Source organism: Vulpes vulpes, chromosome 11 (genome assembly GCF_048418805.1).
Source record: "Vulpes vulpes isolate BD-2025 chromosome 11, VulVul3, whole genome shotgun sequence".
Classification (NCBI taxonomy): Eukaryota; Metazoa; Chordata; class Mammalia; order Carnivora; family Canidae; genus Vulpes; species Vulpes vulpes.
In genome coordinates this window covers 59,098,669-59,121,192 of record NC_132790.1, presented here as the reverse complement: position 1 = coordinate 59,121,192, position 22,524 = coordinate 59,098,669, and the positions used below count along the sequence as shown (strand labels likewise).

General features: G+C 55.6%; 1 protein-coding gene across 9 annotated transcripts in view; it reads left to right on the top strand.

Annotated features, from left to right (window-relative positions):
- Positions 1 to 424: 424 nt before the first annotated feature.
- Positions 425 to 22,524, top strand: part of SCN5A (sodium voltage-gated channel alpha subunit 5) — a 97,421-nt gene continuing 75,321 nt past the window's right edge. For 6 of the 9 annotated variants that reach the window (XM_072726491.1, XM_072726487.1, XM_072726489.1 and 3 more), the window contains exons 1-3: positions 1,298 to 1,431; positions 17,243 to 17,557; positions 20,014 to 20,132. In XM_072726491.1, the coding sequence (XP_072582592.1) occupies positions 17,285 to 17,557; positions 20,014 to 20,132 (392 nt within the window). In that variant the 5' untranslated portion in view covers positions 1,298 to 1,431; positions 17,243 to 17,284. Of the gene's footprint in view, positions 651 to 1,272; positions 1,432 to 1,736; positions 1,816 to 17,242; positions 17,558 to 20,013; positions 20,133 to 22,524 lie in introns of those variants that run through there. The other 3 variants (XM_072726488.1, XM_072726492.1, XM_026000992.2) reach the window with 3 other exon arrangements.

Sequence of the window (22,524 nt, the reverse complement as noted above, 5' to 3'; positions counted from 1 at the left end):
GGAGCTTTGAAATATGTCAGAAAAGTAAAATGCTGTTGGTAAAGAAGACAGCTCCAGGCAGTGGCGGTGACAACTTTGAGCAGTGGCCACTGTGCAGGGCAAAGCATATACCTTCTCTTCCAATTATGTTACTGGCCTGTGGAAAAAATCTGGTAGCCCGTTTTTGTTTTGTTTTTTAAAGGTGTGTTCCTGGGACGCCTGGGTGGCTCTGCAATTGAGGGTCCTTTGGCCCGGGGAAGTGTTCTTGGAGTCCCGAGAACCAGTGAGTCCCACATCGGGCTCCCTGCATGGAGCCTGCTTCTCCCTCTGCCTGTGTCTCTGCCTTCTCCGTGTCCCTCATGAATAAATAAATAAAATATTTTTAAAAATGAAATAAAAGGTGTGTTCCCGGACATGTTTCCCTATGGGTCAGCCTGGGCTTGTCAGCGGACGGGTCACTGAGTGTGAGAGAGGCAGTGGCTGTCTCGGTATCCACACGTTTGTGCCCCTGTGTGTAAAGGGCTGGGTTGCCTGTGTCCCGCAGCGCGCCTGTGGGTGCTGCTTTTGCCCTTGCTGCTGGTCTGTGTGTGCCGGTGCGCGTCGGTGCAGGTGTGTAGCTCTGCGCAGGGTCGTGTGTGCCGTGCGCGCTTCTCTAACGCATCGGGCCCTGTGTAAGTGGCGCCTCTGTGGCAGCGCGCGGTGGGTGCGCGCGGGCCATGTCAGTGCGTCTGCCTCTGTCCGTGTGGGCGTCTGCGTGTCGGGGTGTCTCTCCCGCCGTGCAGGTGTGCCTATGCCCACCGTGTCTGGTCGGCAAGCGAGCCTGCGTGTCCGGTGAGCCCCGCCAGGGCACGCCCGCGGCCAGGGGCTGGCCCTCCGGTGTGGGCGCCCAGGTCGGAGGCGACGCCCGTGTGCGCTCCCCGAGCGTGCGGGCTGTGCCTGTCCGTGCCCGCGTGGGTGGCTCCGCGCCGAGGCGGCCCTGGGTCGGTGAGTGCGCGCCCCAGCGTGGGCCCGCGTCCGCGGTGCCTGTGACGGTGCCTGCCCGTGCCCGCGTGGGTGGCTGCCCGCGGCGGGGCGGCCCGGGGCTCCGCGGGGGGTGCGCCCCGGCGGGCGCCCGGGTGCGCCCTCCGAGCGGGCGGAGCGCCACGTGCCGAGCCCGGGGCGCGTCGCTCCGGGGCGGAGCCAGCCCGGGGCCCCGAGCCCCAGGCCGAGCCCAGGCGGGGCCCGCCCCCGACCCCGCCCCCAGCCCGAGCCCGCGCCGCCCGCCGAGTCCCGGAGCCCGGGCGGAGCGGCGGAGCCGAGACGGCGGCGGCGCCCGTGGGATGCGGGGATCGCGCCCCCGGGGCCGCTGAGCCTGCGCCCGGTGCCCGGTGCCCGGTGCCCCGAGCCCCGCGCCGCGCCGCGCCCGCGCCGAGCCTCAGCCGCCCACCCCGGGGCCCGGCCGGGGGACAGCAGGTGAGCGAGCGCCCCCGCGTCCGGGAGCCCGGCCCGGCCCGAGCCCCGCCGCCTGCCGCCGCCCAACTTTCCTCCCCGAGGGTCGGCGCCCCAGCCCCCGCGCACCCCGGCCCTGCCCGGCGCCCGGCCGCGCCCTCCCCCACCGCTGCCCCCGAGGCTGGGAGGGGGAGGAGGAAGCTGCGGAGCCGCGGGGCTGCGGGGATCCCCGGGGGGGCGCCGTGGCCGCCGTGCGCCCCCTCCCCATCCCTTTCCTTCCGGGTTTCCCGGGGCGCTTTCGAGGGCCGGGAAGGAGGAGCTGCGGCCCCGGCTTCCCGGCGGACCCTGGCGCAGGCTCGCGGAGGGTCTGGGATTGGGACCCGGATTCCCGAGGCCGGAGACCCCAAGGTCAGAGCGGCGACAGGCGCGCGGTGCGGGTGGCTCGGGGAGCGGGGGAGCCGGCGAGCGGGCTGGGAATGGGGGAGGGGGCCGCCTCCCCGGGCTGAGCCCCCGGGCGGTCCTGCAGGGGTCTCCTCTCTGGGACAAGCTCTCCGCGCGTCCCGACCCGGGGAAGATCCCTGCGCCCTGCGGGGGCCGAGATCTGATGCGCGTGTCTTATCTCTGCGCTCCCCGACCGTGAGAGATCTCTGTGCCCTCTGACGCCCTTAGGGCCGCCCCCGGTCTCTGTCGCCGTGAAGGAGGAGAGATCTCCTTGTGCTCCCGACAAGGGAGGTCTCTGTGCGCGAGGATTAGGGAGAGTTCTCTGCCCTCCTCGAGATCGCTGTGACCCGGGCAGATCCACTCGCCCTGACTGGAGGGAGGGAGGTGGCTTGCATCCGCTGTGTTATTTGATCGTCTTTGGTGGCACCGGAGGAAGCCGTGGTGCCTAGCCTTGTGGAGGCTGGAGGGGTGGAGAGTGGCAGTGGTGGGGGAATGCAGGGGACGAGGCCTGGCCAGAGGCTCGCCTTGCAAACACCTGTTGGAGGCCAGCGCATGGATGAATCAGGAAGCCATGGCTGAGACGGGGCACGAGTCAGTCTCCTCTCCTTAGAGCCTTGAGACCAGTCCCAGGAGGGCAGAGTGAGTCTCCTCTTAGGGTTCTGGGCTGGCATTTCATCCCCCCACCTGTCTCCCCACCTCCTGCTGACACCCTGGTCACCTTCCTCCCTCTGTGAGCCTGGACAGCGGGTTGGAGGCAGACACACCATATGACCCCCATCATGCGGCACCACCTCAGCCGTCTCCCTGATTCCCACCAAACCCCTCAGGATCTGGAGGGGATCCCAGGTAGCAGAAGCCCAGACCACTGGAAACCCAGGCCCTTGGTGCTGTCCTCAACTCCCATCTTCTTGCCTTCAACTCCTCCCAGTTGGAATTGGGCAGGTGCACGTGAGTGGGTGGTAATGGAGCTGGAAGGCGGAATGAGGGTGGCACAGGCTGATAGCTCAAACCATGCTGCAGTCACAGGGGCATCGGGAGGGGAGGGTCAAGGGACAGCGGGACTGTGGAACACAGATTTTATGCTAGAGTGTCCAGCCCTGTGCTGAAATGGGACCCACTGAACTTTTAACGTAATCCTGTCATCACTGCCACGTTGTACGGGAGGAAACCGAGGCTGAGAGTGGGTCAAGGACTTACCCAAGGTCATCTAGAGAGTCAGTAGGTTTGGCGCACCACTCAGGGTGAAGATTCCTTGAGAACTACCTCCTAGGGGCCGAAATGACCAGGCCTGACCAAAGAGGATCTGAGCAGAAAGGGAATGGGCTCTCGGGTGCCAAGAACCAGTGTTCAGCCCCATGTGGCCTGGGCAGCTGCTGTGGCCCTGGGGTGCTTGACCCATCTCAGTGTGGTGATCAAAGCTCCTCTGGAAAACTTCCAGGATTGACTCACTCAGCATGAAGACTGAGCTCGGAGGAATGGTGGGAAGCACCAGAGACAGCTGGGAATTATGGAACAGAAGAGGCTGGTGCCTCAGCCATCCTAGGAGGGAGTCTTGGGAACATCCTGGAACAGTCTCTGATCAATGGCAGTCTCTGTTCTGTTCACAGGAGGCTAGTTCCCACTGACACTTGGGAAGGTTATTGGAAAGATGTGCAATGATAAGAAGTGTGGCCCCATAGCCCACCTGAAAGAGGAATGATTACCTTCAGCCAGAAGAGTCAAGAGTATCTATGTAACAAAAAGAACCTTCTACATGGGTTTTGAAGGATGAATAGGAGTTTTCTAGATGGAGATGTTGCAGTCTGGCCATCAGGACCTGCATGTACAGCGCAGATTTGTGAAAGAACGCAGTTATTAGTTCAGCGACCCGTTGGGTCTCATGGTGTGAGAGAGGGAAGAACAGACGGAAGCAAAAGCCAAGGTCACAGTCACGGGGGCCCTTGTGAGCTCTACTCAGGAATTGGGAATTTATCCTCAGTAATGGTACTAAAAATAGCTAACATTCACTGAGTGCTTTCTGCCAGCCAGGCATGGCACTAATCACTTTATAAGGGTCATCTCATGAATCCTTGCATCAATCCCGGAGGCGGAGGCCATATAATGACAGTATTGCAGGTGGCGAAACTGAAGTCCCAGAACAGTTAAATCACTTGCTCGCTGTCACACATCTACTAAGTAGTGGGCCTTGGGTTTGAGCCCAGGTGTCGATACATCCACTGTAGGCTGTACTATCGTGTCAGTGCAGACCAGGAGTGCCCTCAGAAGTCCTTTAGTTGAGGGAGAGGAATGGTCAGGCTACCACAGGTGGTAGGACCTGTGGCATCCCAACTTTCTTCTCTGTTCAGGGGTGCTTCTCCCAGCCCTCACTTTGACTGCTCATTAACTGAGATTCCTCACCAGTGCACCACACTGTGAGAGTGAAGTTGAGGTTGGCAGGCTTGATAAGGAACAAAGGAGAAGTGATGGATGTTTTGGGGTTCTGACTGGAACCTAGTACTTCCAGAGAGATATGTCAGCATCCAGCAGAAAGCTGGAGGAGAGGGTCCAGTGTTCAGGCAGGAGACCAGGGCTGGAGGTAGAAACTTGAAATTGTCTGCAGAAGCTGGCCATGGGAGCCATGGCAGTGAATTAGGTTGTCCAGCAAGAATGCAGATCAGTGGCCCTCAACCCTGGCCACATTAGCATCACCTGAAAAGCTTTTAAAAATTAAAAAAAAAAAAAAACTATGCCCAGGCACCACCCCCTTAGGTTCTAATTCATTGGACTCTTGGGCATCAGAAATTTTGAAAGCACCCAGGTGATCCTAATGTGTAGAGGGTGCAGAGACAACAGAGTTGAGTCCAGAGCCCTGAGGCATTCCCCAACACACAAGGCCAGAAAAGTCTGCAAAGGAGGCTGAGAAGGAGCAGTTAGAGAGGTGAGAGGCAAGCCAGGAGTGGGAGATGTCACAGAAAACAAGGAGAGAGCACGTCCTGGAGGAAGGGGAGTCTTCTGTTCCTTTCTGCTGAGAGTGAATAAGATGCATTCTGAGAAGTTCATACATAGATTGAAAAGAATGCATAATTTTAAAACAAATGTCCATTAGATTGAGCAACAGCAAGGGTGCTGGCGGCTCCAGGCAATAGAAACTTCCTTAACACCTACAGGATGTGGTGCCCAGCTCAGACAGTTGTTCAATGAATGAATGAATGAATGAATGAATGAATGAATGAATTGGTGAGAATAGGAGCCAGTCTGGAGTGGGTTCAGGAGTGAGCAGAAGGTGAGGACGTGGAGACAGCATGTGTAGACAGCTCTTTGCAAGAGTTTGATGGTTTAAGAGGGAGGCAGGAGATAGAGGGGAGCTGGCCAGGGGTGAAGTCCAGGGGGGTGGGGTTGTAGGGAGAGCCCACAGTGGACTCGAGGCATGTGTGTCCATGCAGTACAGCCACGGGAGGTGGGAAAATACTTTTACTCACAGTGAGGGCCCAGAGGTCTGAGTTGAAGTTGTGCCTCAGAAGGGGCTTTTTGATGGCAGGAACTGTGATTCCTCCTGGGGGCGGGGAACAGGAAAGGGAGAGAGATATTGCTCTGAGAAAAGTGTTCTAGAAAGCGGTGCCTGGGGACATGTTGAGGTGGTCTAAAGTAGATACCCAGGAATAGAGGGGCTAGGGTAAAACTCCTGTGGCAAACTCTATGAAGGAGGCAGAGAGAGGAGAAGGGATGAGCCAGGGGCAGCCAGAGGGCAGAAACTGGACGCTGCAGAGAGCAGAGCAGGGATGGGGGACTACAGAGTAAGCCCGGACTGGATGCCCACTGCCTTCTGCCACCCCAGACTGGCCTGGGGTGGCGGTCTGAGGCCGAGTTCAGCTTGGGGTGGTAGGGGAGAGCCTGGATAGGACATTCAGCACCTACTCGTGCCATGGAAGATTCTAGAAGGTGCATAATTCAGATACAATAACTGCTCTCATGAAGTTTACATAATATGGGGGAGAGACAGACTGGATACCACTAAACAAATAGATACAGAAGGCAATTTTAGATCATGACCAGAGCTATGAAGGAAGTAAAACTGGATGATGTGGTAGAGAGACAGGAGTGACCCTACATTGGCAGGGAAGGCCTCCTGAAGGAGGAGACCAAAAAAGAGACCTGAACAACAAGAAAGAACCAGGGGTGCTTGGGTGGTTCAATTGGTTAAGCAGCCAACTCATAATTTCCAGGCACTATCTCACAGGTCACAGGACTGAGCCCTGCATCAGGCCCTAAGTTGAGCCCCACATAGGGCTCTGCACTCAGTCTCTGCTTGAGACTGTCCCTCTGCCCCTCTCCCCACTCGCAGGCACTCTTTCTTTCTCTAAAATAAATAAATCTGGAAAAAGCAAAACCAAGAAAGAAGCAATCCAGAGGAAATCTGGAGAAAGAATGTCTTATAAAGAGGGAATGGCAAGTGCAAAGGCCCTGAGGCAGTGAAAGTCTCCTGAGACATGGTTGGCTACTGTGGCCAAAGCAGAGAGAATGAGTGGAGATGGAGAGATTCCATGCCTCAATTTCTAACCTCCTCCCCTTCCATCATCTGCCCCCTTCAGGCTGCCCCTTTTGTTGTGCACAGCTTATACCACTGCCTAGGGCTGGCAGTGGTTCCTGGGGATAAGACTATTTTTAGACACAACTCTTCTCTCCGTGGGCCTAGAACATACCGTGTCTTTTTAAGATGATCAATATGGAATGGGTGCTATTTATAGAGACCCCACGTCAATTCTTAGGGCCAGGGACCCTCAAATGGGGGAGGGAGTTCAGGAGCAGGCTTTTCAGGGGCAAGCCCCAGAGCTGACACAGCGTTGGAGTGATGTGACTCACGGACTCTTTGAAACTTGTGTCACCTCCCCTGGCAGGCCACCCTCACCCCATCCCTGCAGAGTCACAGCCATGGGCTGGGGAGCTGGGTACCTTCAGCTAGCCCACCTCCAACTTCATTTCCTGGAGGAGTGTCTGGTGTGCCCCAAGCCCAACAGAAAATGTAGTGGTTACTGAAGCGAGAGTCCAGTGGGACAGGTCTATGAATCTGTCTTGTCCATTCCTCACCCTGTTTACTACCCTGGATAGGCAGAAAAGGATACCAAGGTCCCTCCGGGCCTGGCAGGTTCACCCCCACGGTGAGAGCAAAGGCCGCTCAGGATAGAGGAGATTACGGTTGGAGTTGGGGGCTCAGCACACATACACACACTCGGTGGGGGTGGGGGGTCAGTGTGGCCCAGAGCTGCCAGGGGAGGGTGCCCAGAGGAGGTGTGATTAGAGCCCAGCCATGGCAGGTCACACAGAATTTGGAGAGACGAAAGGGATCGGGGCCTGTTGTGGGGAGAGAACGTTTCTGCTCTGGGGCTGGTGTTTAGTTCTTCCTTCCTCCGCTTCAGTTTCTTCCTCTGGCTGAGTCTCCAGGGGGGCAGTGGGAAGTCGAGCCCCACAGGGGTGTTTAAGTAAGTGAACGGACAGAGCCGCTCTCGTGGCGGCTGTGCCACGCGAAGGTCCCTCCCCCCTTGGAGATCCCACTGCTGTCATCCCAGCACACAGGGCCGTGTCCCTCCGGACCGTCCTGGAGGCCGAGCCGGTGCCGTCAGCCGCTGGCCTCAAGGTTACTCGGGCACTCGGGCGGCTGCGCTTGGGCCCATGTTGCCCGGCCCCACCCGGGCCTTGCCCAGGCAGTCCCCGTGCTTTCTGGGAATGGATTTTGAACAGCAGAAAGGCTCTTCCTGGCATCAAGAGGGTGGTAAATGCCTTTCTGGCGGGTATTGATTCCTCGAAGTCCTGTGTGAAGGAAGGGCCTGACTCAAGAGGCAGCGTTCAAAGGGATGGCAGGGCAGGGAGTGGTCTAGCTTGAGGCACTGATCTCACTTCTCCGGCTACGTTACCCGACCCTCCATCTGGCCAGGCTGGGAGATCTAACTAAGATCGGGAGAACAATAGAACTTGGGAGGGACCATCCCAGCCCCATCAATGCTTCCTGAGTGGCCATCACAGCCCCAGCCTCATCGACCTGGGCCAGCAAGTAACAGGGAAGTGGTCCAAAGAGCCCCTCAGAGCCAAAGAGCCCGCCCTCTGCTGCCCAGCATTGCTGCCTGCCTTGGGACCCAGCCCCGGCAAAAATCCAGGCCCCTGAGACCATCCCCCCTCCAAGGGATACCCAGCTGGTATAGGGGTGTGGGGAGCCAGAGGGGCAGAGGCCTGCCCACTACAGCCAGACTTGAGCTGGGCTTGCCATTTGCAGCGCCAGCCCCACCACCACCACCACCGCCACAACCACCCGTGGTGGGTCGATGCAGCACAGACTGCCAGTTAAATAAAGCGACAGCTCGTTGCTAACAAAAGTGGAAACCCAGGGAAAGCCCCCACTCGCTTGCTGAGCTGGGTGCCTGTTAGATGTATAATTGCTGAGTTTCTGTTTCAGGAAATGTCTGAGGGAAGGAGAGAAAAATACTCCCTAAGAATCCCCTGGGGGCGTTCATCCCCAGAGATAGCTGGACTTCAGGTTCTTTCCAGTCCTTGCCTTTTGTGATTGAGTTAAGGACCTGTCCCCGGATGGGTCACGTGTGGTCACAGTGCATTGCAAAAGGAACTCAGATGGCAGTCATCAACAAATACAAAGTAAACGTCTCAGAAGCGTTATGTCGAGAACATTTGACGCAAACAGCCCATGCATTATGTTTCTATAGATGTGAAGTTCTAGAAAAGGCAAAACTGATCTATGGTGATAGAAATCTGCAGAGTTCACCGGAAGGGGACACTAGGGAACTTTCTGGAGTGGTGGGAAGGTTTACTGCCTTAACTGGAGTGGTAGTAACGCAAGTATATGCATTTGTTAAAACTCATTCACCTATACGCCTAAAATCTGTGCTTTTTCATATATATATATATATATATATATATATAATATATAATACCTCAATTTCAAAAAGTAATGGGGGAAAAGGATTGCAGATATGCCTATACTATGTCATGAACACTTTTGTGGCATAGATTTTGGGTATGAGTGGATCGACGTATCTCTCTCTGGGGGCTAAGGGACCCTAAGCCCCCACCGGGTTTCTCTAGGGCAACTCTCTCTCCCTCAGTGCACATAGTAGGTGCTCCATAAGTGCTTCAATTGCCATGGCATCAGTGCACAGTTGCCCTGTGAAGTCCTTTTTTTTTTCTCTAGCCCAGGTATTGAGAAAAATGAGTTGAGAGAAATAGGGCTGTAGAGAGGCTTAAGATGCTGACTGCTGTCTCGTGGGCACCTGTTGTGCCACCAGGGTGCTTCCTAGGCCATGGGTGAGCACCCTCTTGCCTGACTGTGTGTAGTGTGTAGTGGGTAGAGATGGTCCACAGTCCGGGCAGCCCTGGTTGGTGGAGCCAGCTGTCTGACTTCTGAGTTGTGTGGTCGCATCATGGATCACCCAGGTCCCCACCCTGGAGACCCCAGGCCCGTAGGCAGCAGCCCTAGGTCTTGATCACCATCTCAGGGCCTCCCAGCATAATGGCACCGATCCTCTGTGCATGCAGCAGTAAATGGGGTTACAAGGCAGACTTGGGCTTGGGGGGAAGGGGATGCCACTTGCCCTGTGGAGGGGGCTCTGAATGACCTGGGGAGTTTGCAAATCCCCTGACCTGGCACCAGAAATACTAAACACCACTGAACTCAAGATGATTGAGCCACTTCCAAGCCCCCATCAGGCTGTCCTTACTGTGGGGAAGGAGGACTTTGAAAAAACAGAGGCTTTGGCTGAGTCCAGGGCTCGAGCCAAAGGTGCCCCCGCCCCATTCCAGCTCTCCCCTCAGCTCCCACTCCAAATAGAGGGGCCTGGTCTCAGGGACCCCATTTTATCCTGCCTGGGGAATCACTTCAGCAGAGCAAGCGGGTAGGGTTTTCCTGTCAGCAGAATTAGCCTCGGCTTCAGCCTGAGTGTTGGAATAAATGAGATGCAAATGCATGTAAATGAGGGCATCCCCGGCTTCTGGGGTGGGTGTGTTCGCCTCCAGAAGGGATGGGGGGGGGATGCTGCAGGACTTCCCCAGATTGGTGGGGGCTGGGCTAGGGACTGGAGAAGGAAAGCCCCCTCGGGATCGGATCGGATGGGGATTGTCCGCCCCAAAGATCGGGATCCGGACTAGACAGAGTTAATGCCTGTGCAGCCTCAAAGGAGTGGAGCCTGCAGGGAGCCGGTTAGCTGAGGCCTTGCACAAGGACGTGCCAATGTGCCTTTGATCTGGGAGCAAGGACCTGAATGCATAGGCCACGAGCACCAGCTGGCACCCCCACTGAGCCTTTGTCCAAGCGGTTACCCTGGGAGAGCCAGGACTGTGCAGATAATTGCCCGGGCTGGAGGGATGCTGTCGACCCCTCCCACTTCCCCCCCTCTCCCCAACCTGTGGCTCGGGGCTGCACTACCACTCCCGGCCGCTGCCCTGAACCGGGGTGGCCACTCTCTGGATTGCTGAAGACAACTCTCTTTCAACCTATCCCCACCCCCCACCCCCTCCGTTTCTCTTCCCTCCCCCACTCCCAGGCTTGCCTGAGGCCCAGCCTAATGCAGGTGGAACTCTGTAAGGGTTTAGGACCTGGCGGCTGGGAGGGAATGCCATCCAATAGAGACAGAATGCAAACTACAAATGCAAGTCACATATGCAATTTAAAATTTTCTAGTAGCCGTATTTTAAAAGTCAAAAGAAACAAGTGAGATTAATTTTAACATTTTATTTAACCCGAATATCCAAAATATTATCAGCGTAAATTGTAGTCAGTGTTTAAAAGTTAATAATGAAATAGTTGACATTTGTTACCATACTAAGCCTTCAGAATGGGTGTGGACTATACAACGGCACATCTTGATGGGCACTAGCCACATTCCAAGTACTCAGTAGCCAGGTGGGCTGGGTGGTTACCCTGTTGGACAGGGCAGTTGAACAGTCCCAGAGCTGGAAAGAAAAACTGCTGGGGAATCATTTCTGACAGAGAAACTGCTGACACTCTGGGCATTGGCAGAAATCGGCCAAGTCTCCCTGGGAGTATCTGCCCACGCGTGGGCATAGGCAGGTCAGGCAGCCAGGCTGCTGAGAGGGAAGACCAGCCTCGGAGGAGGCCAACAGGGCGGGACTCCTAGCTTTGTAGTGGGGATCACAGACCTGCCCCGCCCAGGGGGGCAGCCACAGGTAGACCTTGCCCCTCTGTGTCATCAGAATTAGGAGGCAATGTAGTGAGTTCATGAGACCTGGCTTCAGATAGACTGGGGCTTGCTTACTTAACCTCTAAGCATCAGGTTTCCCTTTGTAAAACGGATAATAATCCCCTCTCCCTAGAATTGTTGCAAGGATGAAATAAGGTGATCACAATAGTGCTTACAGCAGTCCTGGGCACATGGTGAGCACGTGATACTGCTGGAATGGCCCACCCAGCTCATGGTTGAGAAAACCAAGGTCCAGAACATTGCGACGTTGTCCAAGCTCACGGTGTGGCTTAGTGGCTGGGCAATAGGAAGGTTAATCTGGCACTCATTCATTCATTCATTCACCAGGCCCTTAGAGACACCTCTGTGGGCCAGACTGTGCTTTGGGAGCTCAGAACACAGCTGAAGGGAGAGGCAGGTGTGGAAGTAAATTACTCCATTCTGTGATAAAGTGGGTATGGGAATACAAGTGTTCTGGGAATGCAGAGAAGGGAAGGCCAGCCAGGCAGGGAGGGCTGGCTGGGGTGGGCAGCAAGACAGGTTTTTCAGAGGAGGATCCTCTGAGTTGGATCTCGTAGGAAAAAAGTAGTGACAACAACCACAATGATAAGAGCAACTGGCATTCATGAAATAATTCCCATGTGTCAAGCCTGTGTAAGTATTGATAATCTGTGCCTCAGAACAGCCCTGTGAAATTGGTATGATTATTAACCCCATTTTACAAATGGGAAAACTGAGGCAGAAACACATCAGTTGACTTGTCCAAGGACACATGGCAATAAGTGGACCCAGAACCACACAGGCAATCTAACCATGTCCTTACTCCACATAGAAACAGAATACCTTGCAGAGAGGGAATTAGGGAGGCCAAAGGCAGAAGCAGAGCTGGGCACAGGGCTGGGTTCTCTGGCCCAAGGCATCTCTTCATTGCCCATCTCAGCAAAGCTGAATAGAAATGTCCTTACGAGCTACCATGGAGCCTCTTTGCCGAGGACTGGTCCTTATCTCCTCATCATCACCTGTTGACTTAGGATCCATGACCTTGGGAAGAAAAGTATTCTGTGAAGTCATTTGTAGGACCATGTACACAGTGGGTGCTGATTAAGAGTTCACTGAATAGTCTGATTAATAAAATGAGCCTATGAGTTGAGGTATTAATTAGTTTTAACTCATTCTCCTCAAGGAAAAATGAATTCATTCCTAGTGCCCTCACCTCCACCTGTGGGAAGTGAACCTTCATGGGCACCACAGGCTCTCCCCTGAGCCTCTAGCTTTAGGACTGAGGGGCTGTAGGAGGCAGGGCCATGGCGCAAGGGCACAGATGGCCTGAACCTCCAGGGCAGGAGAGAGGAGCGAGGAGCAGAGGAAGCCAGTAGAGATTTTCTAGGAAGCCTAGGAACCACTTCCACAGAGCGCCTTGCATAAATTTACATGGCAAAGAATATTCTTTGCATACTGTGTTTCAGAGGCTGCGATTCCAAGGCGACTGAAATGCTAGAGGTGACTCAGGATGTTGGAGCATGCCTGCCTTGGGATCCCCAGGGGAAGGGTCAGGAAAGCACTGTAAGAAGAGGTTAGGCCAGCCCCTCTTCACCCCGCAGGGCACCAGCCATTCTGGTTTGTCCTGAACGGAAGGGTATCCCCTCTCAGGCTATAGGAATCTTAATGCTGAAACCAGAGAAGTCTGGAGCGTCATGCCCCAACCCTGGACAGTCTCCACAGCTGCACTCTGTCATGTTCCACGTTATAGCATTGTCACCACTATGGATTGAGCACCAGCTCTGTGCCCCATACATTCAGGAAAATCTTCCTTCAGGAAGGCCAACTGAAGAGTTAGAGGAGGCAAGTCCATAGGGCTCTGGTTTCTGGGCAATCCTAGTGTCCCTCATGGCATCTCCATCCTGTTGTGAATCCCCACATGTACAGGCCAGAGATTCAAGGGGGAGGGGGACCTGACCCTCCCCTCAGAAGAGGTTTTCAGGCTGTTTGGTGAAATCAGACTCCCCCCAGGGACTAACAGAAAGCAGCTGAGGCCGGGATGCAGGAAAGGGCTGGATGCCCAGAGGAGGGAGTTCAGTGTGGGTGGGCAACCATAGAAGGTGTCCTGGAGAAGGTGGGGTGGTGAGGAGAGCCTGAGGTGGCCCTGCCATCACACAGGGCAGAGGACAGGGGATGTGTTTGGGGATGGTTGAGACAAGGAGTGGTAGAGCTGCCTGTGGACAATGGAAGGGGAAAGAAGGGGGAGGCCAGTGGCCATGAGGTCAGCACAGTCCCAGCTGGGAGAGGAGGCCGGTCCTCCGGAGCAGCAGTGGGAGTGGAGGCTGGGGTGTTTGATGGTGCTTTGAGAGTGTAGCCCTTGTCAGAGGAAAGGATCAGGAGGAAAGAGTTTAAAAAGGAGGGTTCATGGGGCACCTGTGTGGCTCAGTGGTTGAGTGAACGCCTTCGGCTCAGGTCGTGATCCCGGGGTCCTGGGATTTAGTCCCACACTGGGCTCCCCGTAGGGAGCCTGCTTCTTCCTCTGCCTATGTCTCTGCCTCTCCCTGTTTGTCTCTCATGAGTAAATAAATAAAATCTTAAAAAAAAATGGAGGGTTCACATTTTGCTTCCCTGAACTCTTGGGAGCCAGCAGAACCTTGGGGGAGATGCCCCCAGTAACTGGAAATAATAAACTTGGAATAGGATGGAGTCAGGGGCCCCTTGCACTTAAGTCAGGCTGAGAAGAGTGGTCCCTTGGAAGAAGCTGTTTCAGCCCAGGGAAGAGCTAAGGGCCAGTGTAGACGGAGAAGCTGTCCTGGACAGGAGGAGACAGTCGTGGGGGTGTTGCTTCTAGAGGAATGGTCTTGGAATCAATCAGGCCCAGGCTTCCCCACATGTTGGATCCGTACAAGACAGAGACCCTCTGCTCTACCCCAGCCAGAAGTGGGGCCTCCCCTGGCCAGCAGAGGCCTGTCCCCTAGGCCTGCAGGGTATGCCTGGGCCTGAGCCTGGAGTGTCCTCGGACCGCCCCGCAGCCCCTCCTTACCCTGGCATCACCGGAAACCTTGCAGCCAGGGCTCAGCCAATCTCAGCCACAGACAGGGCGTGGGCCCTGAGCTGCTGAAGGAAGAGCAAGGCCAAAGCCAGGTGCAGGCAGGGAGAGAACAAGGGAGAAAATGGATCCATCCTGCCCGCCCACCACGCACCGCCTTCGGGGCCTGAGACAAAGGACACTCCTGACTGGTTTACTTTGCAACCTGAGGCTGCCTGGCTGCCCGGGCGCAGGGAACTTCCTCTGGGTTCAGAAACCACCGAGTTCTAAGGATTTGGGTGCTCCACTGGAGGCCACTGGGAACAAGACCCTCTCGACCTAGGCTCCCCTCGTCAGCACTTCTTTATTAACGTGTTCAATAATAAGATCTAGCAGTGGGTCTAATAAGCATTGAAATTCTTAAGTATCAATAAGCCTTCTTGATATTTGAGATGTTTGCGGCACCTGTCACGGAATAGGAAAATATGTGCAGGTTCTCTTGGTCACAGGCATTGCTAACGCTATCACTTTGCTGCCTGCATTCATAATTGAGGGAAGTGCTCAGTTGCAGTTAGACGTTGGGAAGAGGGAGAAGTGGTTCTTCCTGCCCTGAATTCTTTCCCATCCGTCCAGGAGGCTGTTAGGAACCCCTGAACTCCGCAGACAAGCAAAGCTATCTATGCTGTTAGCACTCAAGAAAGAGTGGTTGCCCTTGACCGGGGAGGGTAGTCAGCAACTGGAGGGGAATCCAAGTGTGAGGGACTGGGGACAATTTTTTTCTTGACCCGAGTGCTGTTACCAGGTGTGATTAGTTTGCTGAAATTCGCCCACCTGTACACTTAGGCTCTGTGCACCAATCTGCATGAATCATTGATTTCAATACACATTTTGAAACCACCTTTACTAGAATAGACGTATATGCAGGTGTAAGCTTGTATGTGCATGCACCTTCTCTCTCTCTCTCTCTCTCTCTCTCTCTCTCTTTCTTACACACACATACACACACACACACACACACAGTATATGCCGGTGAGCCTCTGCAGGTCCATGAGCATACACGTGTCTCCAGAACCCTTGCAGGCATGTGGACACAGATGGATACAGTGAGACAGAGAACACTATTTTTAGGAAATAATTCCAAGCCAAAGAGGAGGCTTCCTGATTTACTTGACTAGTGATTGCTGATGGTGGAGCGAATTGCCCTGAAAGGGCTGTTGTCATCCAGACTGGCTTTTTTTTTTTTTCTTTCTTCTTTTTTAAGTAAAGCCTAATGACTTTGTTGTTTTTATAAAAATAATACAAGATCAGCATAAGCAATTCAAGCACTGAAGAAAAGGGCAAAAAAGAAAGGTGTAAAATTACCCAAATGTTTATCGGTGGAGGAAAAAAAAGTCACCATTCACATTTGGTGATGAGTGTTACAGACACCTTTCTTGCTCACTCAAAGATGGAAGCTAGACAGGGACATGCTTTTACAAAATGAGAGCTTACTCCCCCACCTGCTATTTTTAACAGAGATGTTCCTTTAACTTGACTTGAATGAAACAGAGGAACAAGACCCTGAGGGATGGAGTGGGTCTTAAAGTGCTAGGTCCTAGGACCTCTCCTCTGACTGCCTTCACGCATTCCTTGCTGCATTTCCCTGGGGACCGGAGGAGCCCTCTTGAGGCCTGGCTGTGTTGTGCTTGCTCACTGTTTACCTGTCACCTGGCCAGGTGCCTGCCTCACAGCAATCCCAGGCCTGGGCCCTTTGAAGCTGTGTGCAGGGTCAGTGTGGCAGATCCCTGGGGTCACTGGTGACATGTTTCACGGGAGTGAGATCAAGGCAAAGCCTGCCTTTGGTTGACGGAAAGGGATTCTGTCCTGGCAGAGATCTCCAACAGGTGTCCACCCTGCCCTCTTGAGCTGGTGCCCGGCCATTCCTGGGTTTGATGTGGTAATTAGCGACACCGCCTCTCCCTTCCCGGTGGTGTCCCAGTCAGGAGCTGTGTCTGCCACATCCTGTTTTGTTGGGACAGTCAGGAGCACATTCTTTGTTCTCCATGTCATAGGCAGAGCATGTTCACACCAGGTCCTGGATCGTTTGAGGCCACTGGGGCCCACATTCTCCCGGTTTGGCGTCACATGTGTGTGCTGGTTGGATGCCCCAGTGGACGATGGTGACTATTTTCTGGTTCTGCTGTCACTTGGTATCAGCTCTCATTTGTTCAGATGGGGGAGGAGGGGATCAAGTGGAGAGGTGTGAAGAGTCCACGATTCTCTGAGTTTCCCATTTTTGGAAGGATGCCCATCCTGGGGATTTGAGGAGGGTCCTCTCAGCAGGGCTTTATCACCCATGTGTACCCCAGGGTAGCATCTGGACGACAACTCCAAAATTGTTACCCTGTTGTTTCCAAAAACCCATGGGATTTACCTGGGTCTCGTTGGGCGGACACAGATGCCCCTTCATGTGTTGGTACCTCCATGCCCCAAGTAAAGTCTGGGCACCCTCCCCCTGCAGGCAGATGGTGCAGTGGGGAGACAGACAGAGTATCCCCCACCCTTTGCCCCACAGCCCAGGTTGTATTTGCCCAGAAAAGAAGTGGGTGCTTTTGGGCGCTGACCCAGGAGGCCTCTGATCACCTTCCACAGGCCCCAGGGTTTCCTATAGAAGGGATGAGCTTGAGAGCAGGGGTGGCACTGGGTACCTTCTAATGCCTTTCCCTCACCTACATAATCTTCATCATTCCTACCATCATTCATTTGCTCAGGACCAGCCTTGCCAAGGATCTGGGATAAAAAGATGACAAGTCCCAGACCTGCCCCAGGGAGTATCCCTCCTAGTCCAGAAACTGTCAGTACCTTTGTGGCTTGGTTAAAGAACCAAGAGGTGCAAGTGTTCACTTTTGGGTTGAGTAGGGCAAAACAGAGGACTTGAGCAACACAGCCACTCTTGCCTACTTGCCATCAGATGTGCTCATAGGGATGGGAAGGGGACCATCTTTCGGGTCCCCATGCAACCCATAGCCTGGAGGACCTTGGGTTTGCCCAGGCCCGTGTCGGCCAGGTGTGCCTCTGGAGAGGTTGGGAACCGTGGCCTGGACCGTGTGGGCAGACCTCGTCCTTCCCTCCACCAGCACAGCCCCTCCGCAGCAGGTGTGGCCACCCTGCCCCCTGGGCCTGGACATAGCATCACGCACTGCATCTGTGTTTTCTGGCTTCCCCACAGGCCACACGAGGACTGCCTGTGCCCCAGAAGCAGGATGAGAAGATGGCAGACTTCCTGTTACCTCGGGGCACCAGCAGCTTCCGCAGGTTCACCCGGGAGTCCCTGGCGGCCATCGAGAAGCGCATGGCAGAGAAGCAAGCCCGAGGCTCGGCCGCGTCGCAGGAGAGCCGGGAAGGGCTGCCCGAAGAGGAGGCTCCCCGGCCCCAGCTGGACCTGCAGGCCTCCAAAAAGCTGCCAGATCTCTATGGCAACCCGCCCCGAGAGCTCATCGGGGAGCCCCTGGAGGACCTGGACCCCTTCTATAGCACCCAAAAGGTGACTGCCGCCCACCTCCCTGCCCACACCTTCCTGCAGCTCCCCTGTCAGCGCAGCATATAGGGAGAAAGCCTCGCCTCCATATGGGGCTGTGTTTGGGGTGGGCTCCCTGGGCTCTGGGGGAGTGAGTCATTGGGGATCTGTATTCCAATCATTTTAATTTTATTCCAGAATAAAAGCCAGAATTACGCAGCCTGATATGGTTTGGTATTAGAAGAGAAGAAGCGGGCAATCACAGTTGAATCTTGCCTCCTTGTGGTGTGCCTTCTGTGGGAGTCCTCTGCCGGTAGACTTTCCCCTTGGGCAGACTCCTCCCGTCCTGCAGGGCTGGCAATTTGGATTTGAGTCCTAAGTCCGGTCTTGAGTTGAGTCTGGGCTCCAGAGCACAGCACGTGGTCCCCTCTCCTACTCGGGACAGCATGTAGCCCACACCCTCCTGCCTGGAGAATTTGCTGGGTGCTGGCTGTGCCTGGGTAGCTCAGGCTGGGGCAGTGGCAGCAGCTGCTGGGCCTTGCAGGTGGTCTTGAGTCTGTGAAGGCCAACAGGAGGCCTGAGAGGGGTGAGGAGGGAGCTCATTCTGCCATCGTCCTCCTGGGTATAGGGAGAGGAAGCAGCTTTTGACCACCAAGCAGGGCAACTCAGGCTTTCTTCCAGCAGGGATTTCCACCTAGGAGGTGAATTCCCCTACCCGGGTGCCCTGCCCTGGCCTCACCTCTCAGGCCATAGGGCTCCTACAGAGGCCCGGTCCCTAGCCGGTTGCCCATACTTCTGGGCCTCACTGCTGGAGGGAGGAGGGTTTGCATCTGGTGGAGGCATTTCCCCAGAAGGCCAGGTACTGAGGAAGAAGGTAGCTCCTCACAGCACTGCAGTCAGTACCAAGGCCTGGAAAACGCTGGCAGGCAGACCGGGTCGGTGCTCACAAGGCAAGTGTGGGCATGCGGCAGTGTGAATCTTGTGTGTCCGTATCACCAGGCGCCTGAGTGTGTGTGACGTGCTGTAAGACTGAAGTTAGACCAAGAGCCTGGGGGGGAAGGGGTACACCATTGTCTCTGTGTGTGATGGGAGTGGGTGTGGGCATGAATGTGAGTGGCTAAAGGGAGAGCCCACCCAATCTATACACACAGATGGGAGCAGAGATCTTGAACCTGGTTGTGCTTCCCCTTGGTTCAGGTGATGCAGGTGGGGTTGAGGTCAGGGCCGGGGGTTACCGTTGGGGTCAGAGTGAGGCCAGAAGCTGGGATTAGTCAGGGTAGATAGGCCTAGGTCATGGTGGGTCACAGCTAGAAGAATTAGGGTCAGAGTGAAGGTCAAAGCTGGTGGCCAGTCCAGCTTTCAGTCGCCAGTCAGAGTGATAGCTGCGTTAGAGTCAGCTGGGACAGGCGGAAGGCATGGCAGGAGGACCCAACTGAGGATGGAGTCAAGGCAGGGCTAGGCTTTTGGGGGCTGGTGGCAGTTGAGCCTAGAAGCAGTCAGGGACCCTGTTTTCTAACCCTGTGATCAGGAATACTTGAACCATGGCCCAGGCATAACTCTGGCCTCTAACCTTCTGACTCTTCTTGCTGACCCCTGACCACATTGCCCCACGTCCCAAGGGGTGACACAGGCAGAGCTTTTGGTCTTGATATATCCAGTCAGCTGATCTCCCCAGCTCAGATTAAATAGAACTTTCTCTCACTAGCTCAGCCTTTAGAGAAGCACAACCCCAGAGCCATGCCACCTCAGCTGTGCCAGCCTTAGCCTGGGGAGCTGGGGAGGCACTGGGTAGCTCAGCCCCCAGCACCTCCTGTCCAGTCCCAGGCCCCATTGTGCTGGGTGGACTGCGTCTTCTGGAAGCTTGAGGAGAAAGTCCACCTTGGGCTGCTTAAGATCCTCCCAGGGGGAGACCCTAGGTCATCTCCTCTGGGATGGGCTAAGGTTGACACTTGCCCTGAACCCAGAGAGACAGGGCCTCAGGGAAAGCTTCTCTCTCCTGGGCTGGGGTCTACATTTTCCCGTCCCTACCACTCACCTGTTAGTCTTCTCTGCTGACCCAACTCCCTAACTAGCCCATCACTCCCCAGCAGGCAGGAAGGGCTCAAAAGGGTGGAGGGAAAGGAGCGGGCATCAGCCACATCCTGGCCTCTCCTGGGAAAATAATCTCAGCTAGGATCATGAGAGGCCCCCCTCTTGTCAGGACTGTAATTTTGAAACTAAACTCAGTCCCACCCAGCCTGACATTCCCCTAAACTTGACCTTATCCCACTATAGCCATGGGCAACACTGTGAGCCGCCGCTGACCTGCGGAACGGGCTGGCTGCCCTCCCTTGTCCTTTCCCCCTCTCTCAATCCCTCTCTTCCTTCCACCCAACCCTTAGCTAGGGTTCCACGGCTCAGAGTCAACAGCTGCCCCCCAAAATCCTCTCTCCACAGGGGTCTATGGGCTCCTGCCCCAACCTAAAGCAGCTCTCTGTTCACAGACCTTCATCGTGCTGAATAAAGGCAAGACCATATTCCGCTTCAGTGCCACCAATGCCTTGTATGTCCTCAGTCCCTTCCACCCTGTCCGGAGAGCGGCCGTGAAGATTCTGGTTCATTCATATCCTTTGCAGTGAGTCCCTGCCACGAGTTTCCTCTGGGCCCCACACGGGGGTGGGGTGGGCCGAGAGCAGTGCCCAGCCCTGTGGACCATCCAACACTGTCATCACCTAGTGGCTGGTTGGAAATGTAGGCTCTTGGACGTGCAGACCTGCCAAATAAGCATCTGCATCTCAGCAACATCTCAGGGGATTCTTGGGCACATGAAAGTTGGGGGAAACCCTGCTTCTTCAGTAGAGACACATCCTAGAAGCCAGTCTGCTGAGGATCCCAGAGGACAGGAGGTCTGTCAGTGTCCCCCGGCTCTGCTTTGGCTCCAAAGTCCCCTCCCACAGCCTCCTCCCCATCCCCTTGCAGGGACCTCGGGCAGGTCACTGGGGCTCAGCCAAGGAGAAGCCACTTCCCAGTAAAGAGACCTCTGGTTTATTCATATGTGGGCATCCTTCAAAGGAGGCAACACTTGCTTTTTGATTAGGTGTTGACAAAATGTTTGCAGTTTCAGAGTTATCTCAAAGAACTCTGGTTAGCGTTAAATTATATAAACCGCAGCCTAAAAAAGCTGCCGGCTGGGGAGGAGCGGCCCCTGAGTGCTGCAGTTTGACAAGGGACAGGACTGGCCTTTGGGCCCTCAGGGGGCCTCATTCAGGCCACGTGGGACGTGGGATGTGGGACGGGGTGCTAGCACCCAATCACGGCTGCTCTGCGGACTTCAGAAAAGGGGCCCCCCAGATGGGGAGGCGGGGAGACGGGTGTCTGCATGCAGCCTGAGGCGTCTGTGTCTCCCTGTGCGGGCCTGGGCAGCCTCCCTTTGGCTGGCAGCTGGCTGGGCTGTTAATTGAATCAATGCCGCTGGGCTCTGCAGCATGATTAGCCATGGGTGTGGCAGGCTGCCCACGGTCGCCCCTCAGATCCCCACTCTGGATGGACCTTTCCTGAGGCCAAGGCAACGACCCATCAACCTCCGAGGAGGGCAGGAGGCTTTAGGAAAACAGCTGCCCCATGAGGAGCTAAGTGACGCAGGCAGATGCTGACAGCTCAGGGGCCTTTTCTCTCCAGTCGGGGATGAAGGATGCCCCTTCCTGGTTCCCTGCCCACCTGTGCCCAGTCCCTGATCCTCACTGCAGGGGTTAATTGGAGGGGCTCAGTGCCAAACTTGTTCTCTTCACGTAGATGCTCTGTCCCCTCTTCTGGCTTGTACCTGCCTTCCTTGTGGGGTTCCCGAGATGTGTGTGTACAGGGCAAGTCCCACATGCTGCCATGGCTGTGGGAGCAGCAGGGTGGCTCTAGGGGGGGCATACACCGTGGGGAGGGGCTCTATTCAGGGGGCAGCCTGGGGTTCATAGCTACATCTTATTTTGTGAGCCAAGAATAGTTCTAGATTGAATTTTGAGCCATTCTGCAAATGTTCCTAAGCACTTAGCCTGGCACCCTGGGTATATGGAGCTGAATAAGACCCTGTCTTTGCCCCTTTGGGAATTTTACAGTCCTCTAAGAGCGATAAGACCTCTACAAGAATAGTTGTCATTCCTGCCAGCGTGTGGGCACAGCCTGGGGAGGACGGCATGGCGGGAGAAGGAAAGGCCAGCCTTCTCACTTGGTCTGAGCTGTCTCCACCTCACTCCAAGGGCGTGGCCTCCCTGAAAGAGCATGCTCCACCTCCCACCTGGGGCTTCTCCTCCAGGTATCTAACCAACCCAGCACTGTTTGGCAGCCACGGCAGCCCCCAGGGATGCAGCGGCAGCCCCAGGATTCCAGCAGGGCCCTGGACTGGGCCGGGGTGGGGGCAGCCAGATGAAGCCACCCTAACTGACATCCCCAGCCTGGCCAGAGGATCCACTGAGCAGTGGCTGAGGCTGTGTGGGGCTTGCCCCGCCTGCTCACCCCACCACCTGCTGCCCCCGGCGCAACCCACCCTGAGGCCTCAGAGCTGGCCTGTGTTCCCCAGGGCAGCGGCCCCAGGGAGGTGGCTTGTCATGGTTGAGGCCCTGCAGTGGGCTCCCAGGGGCTGCCTTGACACTCCACTGCCTGGGATTGGGAGCACTCCGCTGGCCCTCAACAGCGCCCCTTAGTGGTCTCGGGGGGCAATGGGGGGGAGAGGAAGGGTCTATATCTTGGGTTGCCGGGGAAGGTTTGGGAGCAGCCCCTCTGTGCCCTTGAGCCTTGCCATTCAAAGTGTAGCACATAGACCAGTAGCAGCAGTATCGTGAGGATCTTGTAAGAATTGCAGAATCTCGGGCCCCACCCCAGAGGCTGCATTTTTGCAAGGATCCCACAATCCGAGCACACACCACCCTAGGCAGTTGTTAGCAGCTGTCATTTTGTGAGGATCACCTTAGGCTCACCTGGGCAGTTTATTTAAAATGTAGATTCCTGGCCCTTACCAGACCAGAAGC